General features: G+C 48.5%; 1 protein-coding gene across 1 annotated transcript in view; it reads right to left on the reverse strand.

Moving 5' to 3' along the window:
* The window catches only part of CSMD2 (CUB and Sushi multiple domains 2), a 597,382-nt gene that overhangs the window by 275,199 nt on the left and 298,528 nt on the right, over positions 1-23,655 (reverse strand). The window contains exons 7-10 of the mRNA XM_066375796.1: positions 17,981-18,058; positions 12,733-12,820; positions 11,936-12,060; positions 2,361-2,482 (exon numbers count right to left, since the gene is read on the reverse strand). Of these exons, the coding sequence (XP_066231893.1) occupies positions 2,361-2,482; positions 11,936-12,060; positions 12,733-12,820; positions 17,981-18,058 (413 nt within the window). The remainder of the gene's footprint in view (positions 1-2,360; positions 2,483-11,935; positions 12,061-12,732; positions 12,821-17,980; positions 18,059-23,655) is intronic.

The following is a 23,655-nucleotide window of genomic DNA, read 5'->3' on the forward strand; positions in this document are numbered from 1 at the left end:
GGAACACAAAAAAAACTAAAAAATACACCTTTTTTTTTTTCAAGCACACATAGAATATATGTGGAAAATGACCATTTCTGGTCCAAAAAGCAAGACTCAAGAAATTTCAAATGATTCAAATACAGATAATGTTCTCTGACAACAAGCTTTAGAACCAGTAGCAAAAAGACAGCTGGAAATATAAACCTTTGTTTGAAAATTAAGAAATACTTCTAAATAAGTTACAGTTGCAAGATGAAAGAATAATGAAAATTGAAAATACTCTGAATGAAACTATAACAGATATACTATGTATAAAAACCTGTGGGAATGGAATCAAAATAGTTCCTAGAGGGAAATATATAGCATTAAATCTTTAAATAAAATTGAAAAATAATATATTAGGCACAGTAGAAAAAAGAACAACAGAATAAATCCAAATATAATAAAAAGAATAAAGATGAGCAGAAGTTGATGAAATAGAAAATAAATATATCAAAAGAAGTATTAAGAAAATCAAAATTGGTTCTTTGCAAAAAATAGCAAAATGTAAAACCTCTGGCAATATCGATAAAAAAAAAGAGATACAAGAAATGAAAAAGGGAGTAAAAATACATAATAAAAGATAGTATACACAACTTTCTACCCAATAAATTTGAAAACTTAATAAAATGGCCTCAAGAAAAAAGTAGATAATCTAATCCCTTTGTTATAAAAAGATTAAATCTATAATTCAAAATCTTCCAACAAAGGAACAGCAGACCCTGATAGTTTTGCTGAAAAGTTCCACAAAACTTTTAAAGCAAAAGTTATTACAATCGTCCACTTACAACTCTAGAAAGAGAGGAAACATTCTTCACATCATTTTATGAGGTCAACATTATCTTGACAAAAATATATGGCAAGAATATTATTTTAAAAAGGCCAATATCACTAACAAAATAGAAGCAAATTATTAAAGAAAATATTAGCAAATCAATTATAAGAATGTATAAAAATAATAATACTAAATGACCAACTTAGGTTTATACCAGGAATGTGAGGTTAGTTTAACATTAGAAAAATCAACCAATGTGATTTATCATACTTAGAAAATAAAGGAACAAATCATATGATTATATCAATAGATACAGAAAAGTGCCTGATAAAACTCAAGGCCCATTCACAATAAAAGTTCTTAGCAAACTAAGATTGGGAAAAAACTAAATTTTAAAAAAAAGCTTCAGCAAACATCATAATGATGAAATAAAAATATTCTATTTAACATTAAACAATGACAAGAGTGCCCACCATCATTACAGTGATTTGGCATTGTATTTGAAATTTAAGCCAGAAAATTGGGGCAAGAAAAAGAATGAAGAAAAGGTATAAGGATTGGAAAGAAAGAAGTAAAACCATTATTTTTTGAAGATGATGATTGTTTTATGTAGAAAACCTCAAGTAATTCACAGATAAATTATTACAAGAGAAGTTGCTATATACAAAAATCAAAGAATAAAAATTAATTGCATTCTAAACACCAGCAAGAAATAGGTAGAAAATAAAAATTTAAAAAGATATGATTTATAACAGCAGCAACAAATACAAATATAAACTACCTAGGAGTAAATACATTAAGAAATAAATAAGACCTGTAATGGAAAATTTCCAAAAGTTTACTGAAAACCATTTAAAAAGCCCTAAGTAAGTAGAGATATACCATACTCATGGACCAGAAGACTCAGTACTACAAATATAACAGTTCTCCAATTGATCTATAGTTTTGGTGTAATTAAAGATTTCAACAGGTTATTCTGTGGACCTTGGCAAGACACTTGTATAATTTATGAAAGAACAAAGGACATATCACACACAGAAAAAAACCACATGTGAAATAAACATGTGAAAAGGTATGTACAGCAGTGCAAAACGACATACAACAACATAGATAAATTTAAGGGACACCATTTTTTAATAAAGCTGATCATGAACGTATACAACACAATTACATTCATATAAAGTTCAAATGCTGGCTTACTAAACAATGTATTTTTAAGGATACACTTAGAGTTTATGTATAAAGAAAAGAAGAGAAATGATAAGCACGCAATCAAGGCAGAGTTTGCCCTAGGGGTAGGAAATTGGATGGGATTGGTGAGGGACATGCATCGTTAAGGTAACTGATTTGGCTATGCATGTGTCTGTTGTATTGATGTTCTTTATTGTCTTACTTACATTTACAAATATGTTTTTAGCTAGTTAATATTTTAAAAAGCAATTTTTAAGAATTGTCTACAATGAACCTACCAAAACTAAGTTCTAAGTTTGAAACCCTTGTAGACCAACTGTCGCTAACCCAGCCCTGCCCACAGGACACTGCCCACAGTCCCCGAGAGCCTTACCTTGGCAGGGTTGAGTGCTGTGATGATCCACACACAGTGTGCATTGTTGTCGTACTGAATGGGGAAATTGGGGGAAGTGATGATGCCCGAGGGGCCTCGGAGGTGGGCATCACACATGCGGGCTGCAGAGAGAGAAGATGAAAGTCTAGTTCAGATGAAGTCCGGTTCCCATCCCCACCTCTCACTCCTAGCCCAGATGAGACTGAAGTCTGTACGGTCTCAACCCGCACGTGACCTTCTGCTTTGTGTGTTCTCCTCGTAGCTCTCACTAGGTTCAAAGGGAAGTCACAGCTCCTTGAGCTCTGAGGTGGGGGGCAGGACATACGTACCCCACCTGCTGCTCTGTGTGCAATGAACTTCATGATCAAGCTAAGCCGGTCCCCTCCCCTACTTTACTGTGATCAGCAACTCCACCAAGAAGGTGTGGTCTAGTACTCCTCCTGTTGACCTAAATCTCGGCGGGCCCCAGACACCTGTGGGCCTGCTGAGTTGCCCATGCCTTGCTCTGCTGACCGCTCTATGGTTCCCCATTTGTTCTTGGGCCCCCTAAAGTAGAACCTCAGGATGTCCTGGTCAAGGCCACCTCATTAGGTCTCAGAATGTCTGTGCTCAAGGACTCTGCCAAGGCCCCCAGGTCAGCCCAGGACCAGGTACCCAGAGTGAGCTCACTGCCAATCAAGGACTTCCCAACTCCCTCCCCGTGCTCAGCACATGCCTGACACAGGCTTTTGACTTGGAAGCGTCAAGATTCAAGGTGAATTAGAAGAAGTGCTCTACTCAAGTAGATATAAAGTGTTATCAATCACGGCTTAATCTAATTAAGCTCTTTAAAATAGCTTCTAAACTAATTAGATTAAGTAGTGATTGATAACAGTTAAGGTACTACATTGTACCTAGGTGTTTGCCTTCTTTAAAAACTTGTTCTTTAGGCCTAGACACTACATTCTTCAACATTAGTGCTCAGCTCTTTTAACAAAGAGTTCTACGAGCCCGCTCCATCGCTGCCCACATGGCCATTTATCCTAATTGTAGGCAAAGAGACTAACAGTAAAGAAACAGGGAGCAGATTCAACAAGCCTAAGTATATAAAATGAAAGTGGTGTCAAGCCTGGTTTCCTTGACGCGGCAAACGTGTCCCGGAGCTCCTCTGCATGTGTGGAGGGGGCCGTGAGAAACCTCTCCCAGGAAACCCTCCCTGGGAGGGTCTGGGAAGCGGGTGTCACAGCTCCCGGACATAACTCATCCCTTCTCATTGCCAGCGTTCATTCCTGCACTCCCTCATTCCAACATTTATTGAGTGCCCATGACGGGCCAGGCAGTGTGGGGAAAGAAAGATGTCCGAGAGACAGCCCCTCCTCTCTGAAGGGCCAGCGGAGAGGGGAGGAAACAGCCATGAAAACAGCGTCAGGCAGAGCCGGCAGAGGGTTATCTGCAAGAAGCCACGGGGTCAGAATTGCTCCTTGTTCCCTTCTAGCTCCTGGTGGCTTGCCCCCTGCTCTTCACCCCAATGGAGCTTCCCTCATCCTGAGCTCAAATGTCAGTTGAAGCAAGTTTGAGCAAAGCCCTAACTAAGGGGAACCATCTCTTCTCCATTCCCCTTGTGTGCACCCGACTGCTTCTGTGAGTCTGTGCTGAGAAACTCTTCGATTCACAGGTCACGTGGACACAGCCGGGCCTGAAGGCAGCCGCCACGGCGAGGACAAGGCAGGCTGTGCAGTTTGCCAACTTAGCCTTCTGGGTTCTAAGTCAGCTTGCTGGTTGCTTAAGCCTGGGTAGGTTAGAAAAATCTCTCTGATTCTATTCTTCACCTGTAGAATGGGGCAAGTGACAGCACCCCTAGTGGCAGGGTGAGGATGAAGTTAGATGAGATAGTAGGTACGTGAAGGCTCACCCTGGACCTGGGACATCGTCACTATTCAACAGAGGGGAGCTGAGATGTCGGACTTCTGATGCCATGTTTGTTCCATTTCACTACGCCCAAGATTTCTCTCAAGACCCTAGAGCTTTTTCCTACCTTTCCTGATATTTCTGTACACGGATTTTTTTTTTTTCCCATTAGAGCAAGATCATCAAAACCAACACCGTGATCCCAGCCCACCTCTGCAAAGAAGACCTGAGGCTTCAGAACACCGGCTCTGCGGGGAACCCTCACACACCTCCACCAGCACCACCTTACGTCTCTTCTGGAAAGCCAGGTTTTGCTGCCTGAAAAGCCCTCAGCTTCAGACTCAATTGATCCTGTACTTGTGCCCCAAAATTAGATGGTATTTGCAGTCTGTTGAAATATGCTGAAGGTAATTACAGAGAACAGGTCAAAAAGGCATTTATCACTTTAAGAGCTTAGAGGCAATTAATTAAAATATTACAATCTGCAGATATTTAGCATGGAGTACCTTAAAATAGGCTCAGAAGGGAACATCAGCTACTTTTTTCCCTCTGCTGCCTGGGTAAGGTCAGGGGGTCGGTGGACAGACAGACTTCCTCCCCCTGAACAGCTGGCTCCTGTGATCCCAACAACAGATGGCGAGCCCCTGGCTGCAACCCACACGGGCTGATAAAATGGTAGATGCACAGACACGTCTGAATAAGTGAATACACACAAGTTTACGTTTCTCTTTTTGCCTTTTCCCATCGAATTTTCTGCTGGATAACTTTCAGAAGACTTCTCTGGGACTTTCCACGCCTAAACTCTGCAGACTCTGCCTCTCTTCCTCTAGATATCACTACACCATATAACAGGGTCAGGATTCCAGGGGGACCTTAAGCAGACGCCATCTGGACCCACAGCCAGTTCTGGCACTGAAACAACTTGACACCAAAAGGGAATTGCTTCAGAAGCAAAGGTGTTCGGTCTTCTATCTTCTCCCCAAATCGGGTTCCCACACTACTCCCTGTTGCCTTACGTTGCTTCTCCGACCACTGACCTGCCTCCCATCCTTTCCCTAGTCCTGTAGGTCTGCATCCCCACCACCCACCCTAAGGCAAAAACACCCGACTTGCATCTGCAACACCTTTCAGTACCTCTGGCTCCAACTCCTGCCTTGATAGAAAGCCCGTCTCCCCTCCCCCATCCATTGCTTCCTCTGCAGCCCTCCAGTATGTCACCCCCAAAACAATTGCTGAACCCCTGGAAGAACTTTTATCTTTGTCTAGATCTCATTCCACGGACACTAACATTTTTTTTCTCTGCCCATCAGCCCCCTGTCTTCTCTTCTGTCTTTACCCAACTTAGGATCTATTGTCAGGATCGTTTTTTTGCAAATCCACCCAGTCTCTTGCTTTTCCTTTAAACAGTTGCCTGGGAGATATTAATTGGGGATGAACCTCTCCACTTGCATTCTCTATCCCTGCCCCCATAGTGTTGAGCTTTTCTGGAGAAAAGTCACAGGAGTAGAAATATTGATGTCACTATAAATTCATAATTACTCATCTCAAAACGTCCTAGTTATTTCCCAGCAACGCTGGCCATTTAGTTCTATTAAGCTCATTCTCCTGCTCTGCACAAAGACCCCTTCATGCCTTCTGCATGCCCTTTGGGCCTCTCCCCCCGCCCCCTGCCTCCCCTAACTCTCAGCTGATGACCTTGCTTCAGTCTTCGTGGGTGAGACAGATGACATCAGCAGGTGTGCACCCTCTCTCATCCCTCATTCTACAATCTGTTATGTGCTCACCTTCTTCTTTTCTGTTCCTTTACCTTTTAGAGGCCAGCCCCCTCCTCCTGAGATCTAGTGCCCCTGCCCAAAGTCAATCACATCCATGACCATCCCCAGAATTTTCTGTTTTGAGCCCCAAGAGAGTCCACCTGTGCAATCTTAAACTCCACCATCCCGCTCTTTCCCTGCTGCCTATGTCCCCAGCAGCATGACTTGGTCTTAAGGTACTTGCTCTCCTAAGTTATAGGCCCCTCCAGCCTTCTGGCTCCCTCATTGCTCCTTGTCTATAGATCTCCTGCTGACCCTTCTTCTTTCACTAATCTGAACCTCAAGACCCTCACCCATGGCTTCCTCAGTACTCTCATATCTGCCTTTGATTATTTCTACCACCCACCATTTCTCTTCCTAATCTTGGATGTCAGGGTGCTGTGTGGAGAACCGTGGTACCAACCACACATTCATGGCTAGCCATTGTAATTGAAGCTTCAGCCCAAGTTAGCACTTCCCCTTGTCTGTTCAGTTTCCTCGACAATTCCCTACAAGGAACATTTTAACCATCTGCCACTCAGTTGAGCTGACCTCTCTGGAGGATCTGAGCCTAGGGACCCTTCTCTCTTGGTGAAACTCACATTCATTGGCTTCTTTGGTGCCTTTTGGCTTTTCTCCTACCTCTCTGACTGATCCTTCTCAGCTTCCTTCTTGACCATTCCCACCCCAGGGCCTTTGCACCTGTTACTTGTTCTGCCTGACTGCCCTTCCTTCTGCCATCCTCACTCTATCTATTCCAGCCTCACTCTACAGCCAGGGGGCTCTTCCTAGATCTCAGATCTGACCATGACACTCTCACCTGCAATGAAATGGCTTTTCATCAGAGTGCCCAGCCTGGCCATTTTCAAGAAGCATAGGATAAAACCTTTGAAGTCAGGGCTAGAAATCCAGCTCAACCAATTGGCTCTGCACCCTTGGGCAAGGCAGCTGACCATACCAAGCCTGGGCTAACCATCAAATATGGATATCGCCACTTTCTTCATAAAGAAATTATGAAATTGCCTACTGCAATGCTTTATGCAAGTATAAATGACTCAATAAATGGGAGATTTATCATCAGTACATGTACATAGTAAGAGACTCAGGAGGCAATGGGGTATATATTCTATCTAGCACAGTTAGAGAGTAAGAGAGAGAATAACCCCAGAGGGGAGCAAAGCAGAAGAGACAGGTGTAAGAGTGGGTAGGGGCGGGGCAAGGGGAGGTGAGGAGGGTGAAAACAAAACCCTGAACATTAGAGGTTAAGGAGTAGGCTCAGGAAGCTGAGCCAGTGAAGGCCACCAAGAAGGACAACAGTTGCCTGTAATTTTCACGGCCTTCAATTTAGATGGTTTGTGCCATATCTCCCACATTTTACTCCCATTTTATGAGAACAAGGAGAAGATTCAGAGCATTTCAGTAATTCTCCCTGTGCTATATGGCAGTGGTCCTCAACCCTTGGGCCGCGGACCCATACCGGTCTGTGAGCCATTTGGTACCAGTCCGCAGAGAAAGAATAAATAACTTACATTATTTCCATTTTATTTATATTTAAGTCTGAACGATGTTTTATTTTTAAAAAATGACCAGATTCCCTCTGTTATATCCGCCTAAGACTCACTCTTGACACTTGTCTCGGTCACGTGACACATTTATCTGTCCCACCCTAAAGGCCGGTCTGTGAAAATATTTTCTGACATTAAACCGGTCCATGGCCCAAAAAAGGTTGGGGACCACTGCTATATGGTATGTTTATAGCAAGGCTGGAACTTAAATATATATCTCTAAGTCCTGAGTCTGGTGTTCCAACCACCAATAAACCTTTATTCTGAACAGATATATAAACATGCATATATGAAATATGTATAAATAAATAAATATATATACATATTTATACAGCAAATAGTGGGTGTCTCCACAATGGAAAAAATTAACTTATTGTTGTTCTCTGTTGATGATATACTCTGTGACTCAGTAACTGTAAGTACCATACCTAGGTTCCTATTCTCTGTCAACCCCAATTTGTGGTCGCAAGAAACCAGGTCTACTCGTTGTCAATTTGGTCCTCTGCATGCTATCAGTGGCTTACAAACAGGGTTCCCTGGAGCCTCAGGGCTTCCTCAGGGGGAGGCTTGGGGGCTGCGGAGAGTGGAGAGGAGGCAGCAACTCCAAAGCCCCTGCCCCAACTCCAGTGAGAGACCTTCCACTTGCATCTGTTTCATGTATTGGGCTTCTGCAAAAGCTTATTTTAAAATATTAAGCTCCATATATGAGAGAAGTCTGACCAGCCCTAGATTAGACTGTTCTGCCTCTATCTGGGGCTGAATAGAATTTGTATAACAGGGTTGCCCTCAATTCTCCTTTGGGTGATCAAACTTTTCTAGGAGTCAGATAAGAAGCTTATTTCTTGGGGTGGGAGGGAAACAAAAGACAGGCCGGTGAATACCTGATTTAAGATTCCATAATGAGGGCACAGGGCCATAGTGTTCATTCATTTCAATCACTGATTCATTCAGGTCATCCTGAAACATTTGTGGAGAACCTATTATTTGCCGGGCCTTGTGGTTTAGTGTAATTAACTGTGCAGAATGAATATTTAAAAGCAAATCATAATTTAAATGCATTAGAGGAAAAAATGATGCCACTTTGTGTGTGGTGGTGAATCCTCTTTAGAATGTGGTCTCTTGGTAACCTGCTTGTTAGTGGAGCTATCCTGGACTTCAAAGAGTTTTTGTCCCTTTTTAGTCTTCAAGTGAGGTTCACTTAAACTCAAAACAAGTGACGGTAAAAGAAAAACTTTCAAAACTGGCAACATAAAAGGACCCTTGAATCCAGTATCTATCTCAGCCTTTGGGCTTCAGCATTGTCCAGGACAGATGGTCCAAGCTGAAAACCAGAAGCCTTTGCCTTCTCCCTCCTCCCTCGCAATGACTTATGGGAGCGAAAAAGGGAGGGAGAGAGTGGCAGGAAGGTAGAACCTGTGCTGAGAATCTCCTCTCCGCTGCAGTCAGCGCCAGTCACTTCCTATAAGAGGGTTTATTTAAATTTTGCAATCCCTGAGCAGTGGAGGTTTTGTTTTCCCAGTTCACAACGAGGGCCCTGTGGCTAAAAAGATGATGAAGGAATCCGCCTGGGGCCAGCAAGCTAATAGAGGGCAGAGCTGTGATCTAGATCAAAGTCCGTGTGCCTCCCAGACTGTGCAATTGCAATATTATTGGGCAAGACAGTGAGGGGTCAGGCTTTTATAAGAATCCGTGGCCGTTAGAGACTGTGGTGGGCTCCCAGGCTTGGGGAAGCTATATCCAGACAGTGCTAGGCAGGTTAAACCAAACATGTCTGCACAAAAGCCTCACAGACACACTGGAACATTTCTAAATGAACACTTTCAGGTCCACTGCCTCAACTAGTCCTTGCCATAAAGTCACGAAGTCATGTTCTATAACCAACCTTTGGGGAAAAAAATATCCAGAGAAGTGAAGAACATGGCCCAAGAACAACTACAAAGTGGTGTTGGTTGCATTTGAACCCAATTCTGCCTGGTTCTGTTTTTCATGACTTTTTCCCAGCTTCCTAAGGGCAGAGGATAAAATGAGAATTGATGCAAAAAAGCTTAGCCCAGTGCTTAGCTAACAGCATGGTAGAAGATTCAGAGTCCGCTGGGTCAGAATCACCGGACGGACTTCAATGGGGCACAAACACGTCTGGAGGAAAAGATGAGCCTATTTCTCAATTGAGGACTTCCTTCTGAAACACCAGCCCTTCCCCACCCTGGGCATATCCCTGTAAACAACTATTACTGAGAGAACAATCGTCCATCCTTGAAAAGATCTTGGTGAGAGTCCAGATCTCACCAGCGCCTGAAGGCATTGTTATTCTGGCTCCTCAAAAGGAATTTTAAAACAACAGATTGGTACAAGGACCCTTGCTCTTCAGAGTTGATAATTCTATATCTCTCTACACGGCTGGTGTTTGGTGCCCTGGAACTGGAGTGGTGTGCTGTTCAAGTATTCCTTCATTCAATCATCCATTCAAGACATGCTACTGAACGCCTACTAAGTACCAGCCCCTGTTTTGTGAGCAAAACAGAGGTCCTAGCCCGATAGAGCTCATAATCTAGCACGAGAACATTTGTTTTCTTGTCTAGTACGTCCCAATTTGGAAAGTATTTCCATAGCCACAGCTGCATTTGGCGTTCACATTAACACAAGATGGGGCAGGGTAGGTACCATTCTCTACCTTTACAGGTAAGAAAAATAAGCCTGGGAAAAATTGGTGATTTGCCAAATTGCCCATGCCCAGCTGGTGGCAAAGCTGAGAGTTATATCCAAGAATTCTTCTTTTGTTTGATCTTCAAAGAATATGACCTCAGTAGTATCTTTGAAATGACAGAGCTACAATGAGTGGGAACTCAAAGTACAGTCGCAGCAGAAGTTGGCCAGCTCAACGTTGAATGAGATTGAATAACTAACTCTAAGGCTTATTTGAAAAGTAGGTTTAGGACCCTCTTCCAGATGACTTATTAACAGTATAAAAAAGCGAGTGGGTCTCAGCTCCAACCTTGTCCCTGACTCTGTGTAATCATAGAATTCTTTCTCCTGGACCCCTTACTCTGTGTGAATTCATTGTGATACGTGTAATTGCAAAGAGGCAAAAAACCTCCTTCTTAAATCTGAAGAATCCAGAATGTAACTTCATTGTGGGCAAGGTACCGTCTCTTCCGGAGGGGCGCTTGAAAGAGCAACTGTTGGCTTTTTTTTTTTCATTTTAAAATTTTTTTTTTTTAAATTAATTTTAACGGAGTGACATTGATAAATCAGGGTACATATGTTCAGAGAAAACATCTCTACGTTATTTTGACATGTGATTATGCTGCATTCCCATCACCCAAAGTCCAATTGTTGGCTTTTTTTTTTTTATTTTTACAAACCCCAGAGTGGGTGCTCCCTCTTCCACCCTGACTGAGTCTGGTCACGTGCACAGACAGTGGAAGGAGAGAGATGCGCACGGAATGTAGAAAATCGCAAGCCGGCTGGCGGTGCCCGGGGAATGAACCAGGGGCTTCTCTACCGCAGACGCAGCTGCGGATCTGTCCTAACAGCGGGATACACTCAGGTCTGCTATTTGAAGAGTATGCGGGGGATGAGGGCTTAGCCCGCCCAACCCTCAGTACAGGTGATATCTGGGGATGTGAGTGGCATGGCCCTCGAGTACAAGATGCCCAGGTGTGGGGTTAGAACATAGAAGACTGTGAGACCCTGGCCCACATACGTCTGCTTGGTGAAGAGCAGCTTGAGAAGAATAGGAGGTGTCTGTTTATTGCCAGGTATGTGGAAAGAAGCAAAGGCATTGAGAGTCAGGGTCCGAGGTGGATATGTGTGATAAAGGAGGGGTGAAAGGGGACATTATAAGGGTGACTTCCTTTCCTGTCTAGGTGGAGCAGTAATCTCTGTGCAATGAGCTAGCAACCTGCTCCCTAGGTGGAGCAGTAATCTCTGTGCAATGAGCTAGCAACCTGCTCCCTAGGTGGAGCAGTAATCTCTGTGCAATGAGCTAGCAACCTGCTCCCTAGGTGGAGCAGTAATCTCTGTGCAATGAGCTAGCAACCTGCTCCCTAGGTGGCTCCCCCCTTAGACTGAAAGGTCCGTGCAGGACAGGGGCCACATTTCTCCTCCCTGCTTCTGGATCTCCTCATCTCAGTACAGACGCACCGAGGGTGCCAAATAAAGGTAAGTGAATTAGTAAATGAACGCAGAGTCCGAGGCCTGGGGATCAGCGCGAGCGGGGGCGAGCCAGTCCGGTTGAGAGCCCAGACAGACCTCAGGGCAAGGAGCTGGGCTCCATCCTCTGTGCCCGCCCGGCTTTCCGGCCAGCCTCCCTTTCCCAGGGCGCCCTCACCTCGGCACACCGGCCTGTGGTCGCTCCAGGCCGCAAACATGTCGCTCACTCTCATACAGGTGATCCGCTTGGACCCTTGCAGATCATAGCCCTCGTTGCAGGTGAACTGGACGCTGGATCCTAACCTGGGAGACAAGGTGTGTCTGTGAGCTCACTCCCTGGGCTGTCCCGGCCCGCCCCAAGCCCTTCCTCCTTCCGCAGAGCGCCACGCCAACCTCATTTCTCCTCTGGCCCTTGATCTCGACAGTTTTAGCACTTAAAATCTCCATTGGAAGAAACACCTGCTCTTCATCTTTATTTATTTATTTTTTTTAAACCATGGAATGGTTTTAGGATTAAGTTAAAAGGTGACACTGTGAGCAGAACAGCAATCCTCTTAGTATCGATTAGGACGGCTAAGAGTAGGTGGATGATACACACAACTTTAATAAACATGGAGAATTATGGTGGAAGATGGGGGGCCCTAGGGCCTCCCAGATTATCAGAGGCATGAGCTGCCTGCCGGCACACCATTACTGGTGACAGATGACAGCTTTCCTCTGTACCCTCGGTACAGGTTTGCTGGGTGACCCTGGCAGCCCACAGCTCTCCCTTTCCCTGTAAGGCATGGGCACTACTCCCAGAACTGGACCAGGAGACAATGTCAAAGGCCACAGCTCTTCTGCAGAAAGTGGCTGTTCCCGTACCCCCACCGTGCTCTGTGTCCTCCCTCCAGGAAGGCCAGCCTGCCCCTTCCTTTCCCCCAACAGCCCCCCCCCCCCCCTCCTGCAATCAGAAAGTTCCCACACAGATCTTACCTGAAATCCGAGCCTAGTCTTTTACCCCTTTCAGGTATGCCAGGGTCTGGACACATATTATGCCCTTGGGACACACCAATCTGAGTTACTACAAGGCAAAAAAACAGCACATACAGAGATGGGTAACCACAGGAAGGCGGCGGCCGGGCAGTGTCTCAGCGGGGGCGGCGGACCAGAGACAGAATGAGGCCCTGCTCCGCTGGGGCTGTGTGGGGCAGCTGGGGTCCACCGGGCTCGGGTTTCCTGAGTGTGCAAGGCGGGGGAACTGCTTTTGACAAATTCCTTTGCGAGCAAAGTCCAAGTGAAATTCATCAAGAGCATGTGGGCTCACCGGCAGGCACCCCAAACCAACAGCCACCCCGTTCCCTTGTCCCACTCCAGCGGCCAGAGGTGGGCAGTCCACAGTCCCCAGTCACCTCCCCACCCTGAGCTTCAGATCCAGGGATGGCGACTCTAGATGAGATGAGTCCCCCCCCCCCACCCCAACCTCAGCCCCAGATGGAGAAATGACTCAAAGAAAGTTAAATAAAAGGTGGATGCGTGATCAGAAACGGTAAAGAATGTAAGAGGAAGCTGCAGTCTGAAGTTCAAAGCAGGGACCTTAGCTCAAACACAGATAGTTCTGCTGAGAAACCTCTTCCCACCAGACACTTCTCAAGCCAGAGTGAGCAGTCCCTGGGGCACCCCGGTCCCCGCCGCCCGGTGCCCCTGGCCGAGAGCTCCGGGCAGAGACGGCACCCGGCACCCACGGCTCTGACGCTGGCCAACACCGGAGTCCTGTTTGCTAACACCGCGTGCACAGTTGTCTTGGCTAAAGGAGAAGCTTGACCAGGGGGCGGCGGACACACACACAGTTTGTTGGTTCCTGTCCCCGGTGGGGAGGGGCGAAGTGGGGCTGGGGACACCCTCTGGTCCCTGCCAGTTCATTGTTCTCAAGATGCTCAGGCTCATGAGGCTGGAAGCCCTTCATACCTCTGGATGTTCGGCTTTGTGGATGACCGGGAGCCAGGACCAGGCAGACAACCTGGCCAGAGGGGTTCCATTCAAGGCCTCACCAGTCCCATAATCCCAACAGCACCCTTGAGATCAGGGACGACAGAAGGTTTAGAAAACGCTGAGTTGGCCCATTTCTGCCCCACCCACTCAATGTCCCACAATCTGAGCAACATGCTCCATTACCCACTCACCCATTCCTATGTGAGTACACCAAAGGCATTAATTGAGCACCTACTGTGTGCACAACCCTATTTTATACACCACGGGAGATGTCGATGTCAGATGTCAGATAAGACCCCCTGTCCTCGGGGAGCTCCTAGCTGAGTGAAGGCAGGAAACACAGAAACTAATGGAGAATTGATGAAAGATACAGCTACAGGGAGATCCCATCTCATATTGCTGAGGGAAGCATGAAGGGCTGCCTGGAGGAGGTGGCATCAAACACAGACCTTCTGTGACAGTAGGACTTGGATACAAAATGACAGAGCACTGGCAGTTCAGGCAGGCAGGCAGACAGGCATGGGGAGTGAGGTGGAAACATGGAAACAGCATGGGGTTGCCCAGGGCGACCAGAATAGGAGGGAGAATGAGGGACATGAACGAGCAAAAGGTGAGTTTTCAGAGGTCAGACTTTTAAGGGGTTCGAGTCTGATCCTGAAAATAATGGAGGGCCACTGAAGAGTCCTGAGTGGGGGAAAGGGCATGGAAAGATCTGGATTGCTCATGAGGTGGCCAGTTACTTCAAGACAAGTTAGGAAGCTTGGTGACTGTCCAGGCAAAGTTTTGTGATGTCCTGGTAGTGGGGACAGATGTGAAGTAGCGAAATTGGACGTGGCAAAGAATCGCCCGGGCTCACAGAACTCCAGGGTGTGGGGGGAGGGAGCAGGGACCTGTGAGTAGTTGCATTTTAGACTCACTGAGTCTGAAGCCTGGTGTAGACTCTGTTCACATCTCCAGGTACCCCAGGGTGTGGTTGTCTGAGGGACCTGGGGATTTGGACAGACGCTCAAGCCGGACTCCTGGTATCCTCCCAGTTGTGTGGCGATGAGCTCAAGGCCCCCTGGGTAGCCGCCCTTTGTCTAACATTCCACATTGTCAGGTTCCATCTCACCACTCCAGCTGGACTCGGACCCTTACTCCCCTCCCCTTCCTTGCCAAGCCTCTATTTCCAAAGCTTTCACATCCTAAACTTAGCAAAGTCCTATTCCCTGACCAGTCCAGGACCCTCCAGGCTGGGAGGATACGATGGGAGTGCCATCTCCAAAAACAGAGCGAGCTCCTGCCTCCTAGAGCCTCTGTGTTTTGTAAGCAATGGGAGGAAAGGAGGTAACTAGGGCCCCTGGAATCCCTGGGGTGGGGGGGATGGAGAGAGGAGGCTCTGTTCTAAGAGATGAGGAGGTCAACCCTGAGCTGTAGAGTCCTGAGTGTGGTTCGTCTGTTGGTAAGCCAACCTCCTGTGGTCCATCCCTACTGAGGACGTCTGAGCTAAGCCATCACCTTCTCTAGGACCTGCCTACTCAACTCTGCCCACTGACCACACCCATCCCAAAGTCCCTGTCAACTGCCACGTGGGAACCACACAGCCACCTGGGAGCTCGTCATCAACAAAGGACAGCAATGTCCCATCCTCTTTCCCTGCCCCCTTACTCAGTACCAACACCACCCAGTAAACAGAAAGAGCGAGTAGAAGGCTGACAGATGAAGATGCTTCTGGACCAGAGAGGAGAGACCACGTCATAGCCCACCCACCAAACCACAGACCCCAACATACAGAGCAAACTGGCTGCCTCCCCTTTAATCAGCCAGCCTGAAGTAAGGCCCAGACTCCATGGAGGAAGTGACAAGCCCAGCGGTGAGCTGCTCACACCCCACTGGTGGGGCCCTGCCTTCCCAGGAGGACTGTGCAGGCAGCAGCAGCCCCACGTGGACTTTAAGGCTCCCCAGGCAACCAGCAAACTTCAGTCGCAGGGAGCAAGCAGTGTATTGCCTGAGTTACGGAGGCAAGAGGACTGTTTCCTCTCCTTTAATTCCAGCCTCCCCTGCCTAATAAAAACCAGCCTCTGTGTTTGCAGCATTCATTTGCTGTTGGCTACAGAGGGAACAGAGAGAAGGGAAAGGGAACCGTACCCCCACCCCTCAGGATCCCTATGGCGAGGAGGAAGCTGAAATACACTCAGAAAGGCAATGCCTTCTACCCAGAATGAAGGGGGGCGTGGACACGTGGGTGATCAGAACCGGTGGTCGGGGGTCCATGGTACCCACGGACTGTCTGATGAAGGCAGTGAGTAGGGTCAAGGATATTAAGTGCGGATACTCCTCCTCTGATGTTCAGGACATCTGTCCATAGGGAATGTGGGCAGACACCTGCAGACACTGGTTTCCTGCCTCTGAGGCAGCTTGAGTCACGTGACCGTCCCTCTCCTAGGAAATCTCAGAGCAAAGACCAGTACCTTGTTATAGATATATATTTTTTTTCAAAGAATTTTTGTATTATTTCATTAGAATAAGGTTCATTCATCTTTCTACGGGAGTTCTGGGCCACCTCTGAGTCGCTAATGAAAACCACGGGCCCTCTCTCCCAGGAGATGCACCCGCAGCACCACATGTAATTTCCAGCCAGTTCATGGACCTCCTGAAATCTTAGGTCAAGAAAGACCATCTTAGATTCAACAGCATCCTTGGAAGGAAGAGAGTGTAGGTTCTCTATCCCCAGTTTACAGATGTGGAAACTGAGACATTCATACCAGGGGCAACATGGTTACCTGAAGACACACTGGGATTAAAACTTGCTGTCCCAAATCTGGGCCATTCCCTTCAAGTTTGCCTCTGGTTCTAGGGCAAACTCTGACATGAAATCATGCCTCCCTCAGTGCCTCGGGTCCCCGTGGCTATTGAAACAGCGAGCCTGTGAGGGCCAGGGCCACGGCTCTGGCCTTCTCTGCAGACTCCTGTAACCCTCCGCTCCCCTTGCTCCCTGAATCTTCCTCGGGTCCCTAGTCATGCTCAGAAATGGCCTCCTGGCTTCCCTCTGCACCCAGCCCCCTAGGGTGCAATGGCTAGAGACGATGGTCCCCATAGATGGGCAGTGGTGCTCCCTTCTTGGAGGACTTGAAAGCTCAGAGGAAATCTCACACCCGGGCTCAGTCCCACTGGGTCTCAGGACCAAACTGCCTTGCGCGCCCAGCCCCGCCCCTGCCATACCCAGCGCGGAGCCCCAGAGCGGCTCTCAGTCGGGAAATGTTTCTAGCACCTCAAGAGAAGTGAGCTCCTGGAGGTGAGAGGAAAGGGGAGGGTCCGGAGAGGCTGGGACAGAGAAAGAGGAGAAAACACAGGAGGTGAGGAGGGAGGAAGGAGGGAACATGGAGGGAGAGGCGGAGGGATTTGAGATGCAGAGGGCAAACGGAGGAAGGGGAGGAGACAGTAAACCCGAAGGCAGGTCACGCGGGGACCCAGGAAGGCTCCTGCACTCACCTCCAGAATGAAAGCAGAGAGGTTCTTGGGAAAATTTCTGCTTTCAAGACTAACCTTCTGGGGTGACCCAGACCTTCCTGAACCCCTCCCTGTGCTCTTGCCCCAAAGCCCCACAGCACAGGATCCAAGCAGGTGATTCTGGGGTGACCTCCCAGCCCACTCCCCAGCGTCGATGGCCCCCTTTAAATCTTTTAGACACCAATAGCAGCAACATATTCCATAGACATAATCATCCCTGTGCCCAAGCACAGAGCCCAGCACTGCCCACTGGCTCGAGAGGCAGGACCCCGTCCTCCTGGTCCACTCTTTGCCCAGCCAGGTCCAGGGACCCTGGTGATGGTCACTCAGCATTTCCCTCTCTCTCCTTCCCAGTCTTGCCTTGGGAGCTGAAACGGGGGCCCTGCATCCTCCAAAACCCAGCTAGAGGCTACCAACTCATAGAGGAGAAGCCAGGGAAAGGACTGTCTGAGCGGGTGGAAGTGATTCAAAAGGAAAAATAAAGAGAGAAATGGAGCAGTAATGACTCCCTGGACTGCAGTTAGAATGGGAAGTGAAGGAGGAAGAGGAGAAAGGAGGGTGATGGAGGAGGGGAGGCCAAGGACAGGCCCTCGGGCTGCTCACTGGCCACTAGGTCAGTGTGCCCATCACAGAGCCCAGGATGGAGGGAGGCAGCATCAAAGGAAAATCATTCTAGCATCATCTGGCTCCCCTGCAGTCACAGTGCTGGCGGGTCTGACCTCAAGCAAGAGCCCGGCAGGCGGGCCAGCGGGCGGACACTTACACACAGATGTCTTCTGGCTGTTGTCTTTGCTAGGCATCAGCTTCACACCTCGAGACTTCAACTCGATTTGCTTCTTGACTGGAGAGGAGGTAAGAGGAAAAACAGGTTAAGTTATTGTTTCTGACCAGGGACGACGGGGTTACTCTAGATTGATTCCTCTCTTGACTTGGGACATTCTGCCTGGGCGAGGATATAGCAAGGGTAGCAGTCAAGTGCAGCAGGTTCTCAGACATGAAGAAAGAGCTGCTATCGAGGCTGGTCCTCCAGGGCAGGCCAGTGAGATCACTTCCTGTCCACATGCCAAGCCCAGCCTCCCCCCTACCCCCTGCAGATTCAGCCCTAACCAGGTGTGTTAGATTGAACCATGGCCTCAAGTTGTCACCTTCTCTGAATCCATACTCTTTGCAAGGTGACTTCATACTCCTTGCCATTATAGAGGTGGAGTATGTTTCCTCATGCTTTGACTTTGGGCATTGGAAGTTTGGAGGCCTGGACCTGTCCACAGGCTTGAAAAGTACCTGTCAGATTAGGCTTGCCTCCCATCCCTCGCCCACTCCCCCGCATCTCTGCTATCATTGGGAAAAGACATGGCTGGTCCCCGCGGGATGAGGGACCTGTGGAGCCAATCAGCGCAGCCTACACCAGCTGACCTATTGTGAGCAGAAGAAACTGAGACCTGGAGGCCTTTGGGCGATGGTGCCAGGCTCAGGTGGTGGCCTGATGGCTTCGACTGGGTTTTGATCCCATCACCGAGCCCAGTCCATGGCTCTTCAGGACTTTGCCAAATAACACAGCAAGGGCACTCATGTTGTCCATGAGCAATTCCAAAGGCCATTCCTCTGAATCCATCCACCTTCTTGTGTCTGACAGCCCCAGTTCCACAGGGCACTCTGCCGGCCTCCAAGTGCTTCATCCTGTCTCTGGTTATATGGTTCGGGACATCTATCCAATCCCAGACTCCTACAGCATCTCACAGCTGGTCCCTGCAGATGACTCAGCCCTACTCAGCAACCAACATCTGTGACCCGGCACTTCCTATGTGCCAGGCCCTGGGCTAAGTGCCTTAGAAGTGTCTTTATGTACATCAGCACCCTTGACTCCTTTCTCTCCTCACACCCACGCATGCTGCATCCGCAAATCCTTCCAAGTATGTCCAAATGCAATTTCCACGTCTATCACCCTGGTTCACCTCGCCACTACCCGCCCCGCCTTACTGTCATGGCCTCCTTTCTTCCTTCCTTGCCTCTGTAATAATCTGTTCTCAACAGAAGAGCCAAAGAGATTCCTTTAAAACCTAAGGCAGACCATATCACACCTCTGCTCAAAACTCTTCAGTGGCAACCCGTGTCTCCTAGAGTAAAAGCTGAAGTCTTGAAACCGGCCTGCACCCGACGAGCTGCCCTGGCCATGAGCCCCGTCGCTCTTCCCTGGCCACACAGGCCTCCCTGTTGTTCCTACAATATGCCAGGCACGCTCCTGTGTCAGCCGGCCAGCCAGCTCCCCGGAATGCTCTCCCCCCAGAAATCTTCACGACTTGCTCCTTTTTCCCCCCCTTGAAGTATCTGTGCAAACTCAACTTCCTCACGGAGGCCGTCTCTGACCACTCCGTTTAAAACTATGCCTCCACCGCCAGCTCTCCCTGCCTCCCTAACATGCCCTATCACTCACTCAGTGACTCCTGTCACCCAGCATTGCAGGGTGAGCTCCACGAAGGCAGGGATTTTTGTCTCTTTTGTTCACTGCCGTCTCCTCAATGCCTAGAATAGTGCCTGGTACACAGTGGGCCCTCGATAACCATTTCATTTGGTCCTTATACACTCAACAACCTTGACCAGTAGTTATGATACCTATTTAATAGGTAATAAAATCAGGGTCCAACGTGGTCACAGTGGCATCAGATGTGCTCCTGGCTGAACTTTAGCGTTCCTTCTTGTGACCTGCCCCGAAAGCAGTCCCAGGGGCACCATCAACCTTCTGGGGCACCATCAACCTTCTGCAGCACCCTAGCCCTCCTAGCTCAGGCCCCGGAAACTCAAGTACTTGCTCTGCCTTTGCGGTAATAGGCCAATCTTGAAATTAAAGCCTCCAGTGACCAGGTGCACCAGGGAGCCATCTCCCAGGCCCCCTGCCTCCCACCTGGCTCTACCTACATCAAAAGCTCTCCAAGGATCTGTCCCCCACCAAGCAGCTGCTGAAGCTGAATACCTGATAGAATTCAGTTACCACCACAGAGTCACTGCTTCCCAATGTGCATTCAAACCCTTTTTAGAAATGTGCATTACTTTTCATGCGTATCCAGCAGGAAAATTTCTAGTGAACACCAACACGGACCCATTATTACACAGAGGGTGTCAGTAGGGGAACATGCATTATTCAAGCCTAGCTGATCTAGTGCGGCAGGGAAGAAATTCCTCTGATTGGACATCCCAAGAGAACAAGAGTGGTCCCAGCACCGTGAGAACAGGTGAGGCTCTTCTCCCTGCTGCCCCAGCACTGGGCAGGGTGGGGAGGGGGACTCTATCAGCCAGTGTGGCCCATTTGAGGTCAGGCCTGTGGAGACAGCTCAGGGTGCCTAGCCAAGAGGGAGGAGGTGAGTCAGTCTTCCCCATCCCCTGGTTTCAAGTTGTAGTGTCCTCTGGGGAAGAGTGATGGGAAAGGGGACCAGCACACCTTGGATGCCACCCGCAGGGGCAAATGCTTCCTGGGATTTCCCTGTAGCTGCTAGAGGGGTACCGTGAGGTGCAGATGGCCATGAGCGGGTGGCTAAGAGGGAGCCCTGTGTTCTCTCTTCTCGAGGTTGCATTAAGGAAGGGGCTCCCACTCTCCTCCCCTCTTGGGATCTCAGAAAGAGTCCCTCCAATGTCTGTGTCCATCCTGTCTACTCAGACCCCCAAAGAAGCACTGGCTAAGCTGATGGATCAGTGCTAATATCCCTTGCGCCACTTTTAGTAGTAGATGACATCATCATGTCTCCCAAACAGGAAGTAACTTCTGTTCTTCCTCCTTTCCTTCCTGCCAGTAAACACAGGATGGAATTTGTTAAGGGGGGGTCAGAGGAAATGAACAAGAAGGAACCTGAAAAGCTACAGGGGCTCCTTCATGACACGTAAACTTTGTGACCATTTCCTCCTGTGAACTGGATTTCAGAGGCCGTGTTAACCATGTTGTCCATCAGCATCGCACGTTAGCCTGGGGAGAGCAGGGCCACCGCTCTACGGGCAGGGGTTCCTCATTCCAACTACACGTCTCTAAGAGGTGCGTGTCCAGCCCTAGCTGGCCTAGGCTAGGTAGAGGTGGAGCCGACAGTGGGCCACTCCACTGCCAGAGCTGATGAGTGGAGTAGGGAGGTGTCCTGGGCTGGGAGGTAAGCTCTTAGCACCCAGGACGTCAGTATCAAGAAACCACTTGCACCCTGGCCGGTTGGCTCAGTGGTAGAGCGTCAGCCTGGCGTGCAGAAGTCCCGGGTTCGATTCCCGGCCAGGGCACACAGGAGAAGCGCCCATCTGCTTCTCCACCCCTCCCCCTCTCCTTCCTCTCTGTCTCTCTCTTCCCCTCCCGCAGCCAAGGCTCCATTGGAGCAAAGATGGCCCGGGTGCTGGGGATGGCTCCTTGGCCTCTGCTCCAGGCGCTAGAGTGGCTCTGATTGCAACAGAGCGACGCCCTGGAGGGGCAGAGCATCGCTCCCTGGTGGGCAGAGCGTAGCCCCCTGGTGGGCATGCTGGGTGGATCCCGGTCAGGCGCATGCGGGAGTCTGTCTGACTGTCTCTCCCCGTTTCCAGCTTCAGAAAAATACAAAAAAAAAAAAAAAAAAAAAAAAAAAAAAGAAACCACTTGCACGTGCTGGGGCCTCAGTTTCTGAGCAGCTCCAGGGAGGTGGTCACACCTTGAATTATAGATAGTTAATTTGTCTTTTTTAGAGTATTTTCCAATCTGTGGTTCATGGACAGGTCCACCAGAAATCTTGTGCCGGTCCGCAAAAGATTTAACCTTCCTAATGGTTGTATGAAGAGTATAGACCCAATGGTCTTAGTTAAATTTGCTTATGTTCAGGGTGATTTCTACCTTAGCGGTCCCCAAAATAATTTTCCTATTTTCACCAGTCCCCAAGAGTAACAAGGTTGAAAACTCCTGGAAAAACAATCGGACCACGTGGGTGGTGAGCGATCATGGGATACGGAGCACCATAGGAAATCAGCCACAAGATCAGCTCGTTGCAGAACTCGCTCAACAGACCAGGGCAGACTGGGCGTGAAGGCTCAGAGAACAAGGGAGCGTCTCCCTCCAGGTCTCCACGCGGCACCACTGACAGACCCAATCGAAAGAGGAACAAAATGGCCAGGACCTAGAGAAAGAATTCCAGGATTTGCTCGTTCATGTTGTTGCACATGCATTCACTCATGGAGCGTAAGTGCCAATGACATTACATACATACTATATGTATGTATAGCCATGCATACATACACACGCGTGTCTAAACAGGCATGGCCACGAGAACACATTGGTGCGCTTGCATACACATGCCTATCGATAGATACTCAAATACAAAACAGAACTCACACTTACACATGCTCTTGTGCTGTATGTGAACCAAGTCAGGACTCCCAAGAGAAGAGTGCTGGCTTTAACTGGTTGATGGAAATCTTACTAGGTACATTCATCTCCTCCGAATGATAATGACTACAGGAGACTGCCAGGCTGCTCCATTCATCCTTTATATTCCAGTTAATTACAAGACATTTCCCCGCTGTTGTAAAAGGTTAGCGGGACACACGGTACATATTTAGCTAGAAGCATCCACCGATACAAAGGCCTCTCTAGCCTGCAGCATGAGTTATCGGGCTGAGCTCACAGGGAACAAGAACCTGTTAGTAGAGGAGAGGGGAGAAAGGTCTGACCTGTCTTCAAGGCTCCAGAAAGCATGAGTGTAGAGCCGGCTGCTTCCGCTCACCCCCGTGGATTCAGACTTCCCCCCACGAGGGTGAGCCCCTTCACTCACCTTGATGGCCCCCTTGGCCCACCACTGGGCAGTCCTGCGGGCCTCAGCAGCCCACCATCTGCCCCCCACACCTACTCCTTCACCAAATCCAGTTCATTCACTCTTAAAAATATTTTTCTGTGTGTACCTTCTTTCAATATTCTGAGCCACTCCTGCCCTAAATGCCTCCTTTTGGGCTTGGATTTTGTTCACCAACTCACTCTCTCTCTTGCCCATCTTTAAAAATGTTGCAAATCTTTTAAAAACTGAAATCTGATCTCCCCTTGGAAGACGGGTAGCATGTGCAGAGAGAGAGGGCCTGCCTCGCCACCTGGCCACCAGCCCCGCAGAAATGCTTTCATTACTCACAGTCTTTTGCTAGACAAAGCCGGTGTCTGGCACTCTGGCTCCTCATCGCACTGTGAGTTATGCCAAAGATGCAAAATTCAGTGCAGATGCCTAAAACCTAATGCTTCCAGGTACAGACTCTCCAGAAGACACTGGAGCCCTTGCTGTGCAGAAGAGCAGGGGGAGGAACAGTGATTGTGGAACAGAGCCGGGAAGCCTCAAAGCGACAAAGGATGCGGCGTCCGTTGCCAGGTCAGTTGACTTAAAGGATAAACAGAAAACTGTCGCGCCAGGTTTTATCAGGATGTTGTCAACACATAAATAAGGAGGCTACAGTGGCAACACCACTGCT

Source organism: Saccopteryx leptura, chromosome 3 (assembly GCF_036850995.1).
Source record: "Saccopteryx leptura isolate mSacLep1 chromosome 3, mSacLep1_pri_phased_curated, whole genome shotgun sequence".
In the NCBI taxonomy this organism is placed as follows: domain Eukaryota; kingdom Metazoa; phylum Chordata; class Mammalia; order Chiroptera; family Emballonuridae; genus Saccopteryx; species Saccopteryx leptura.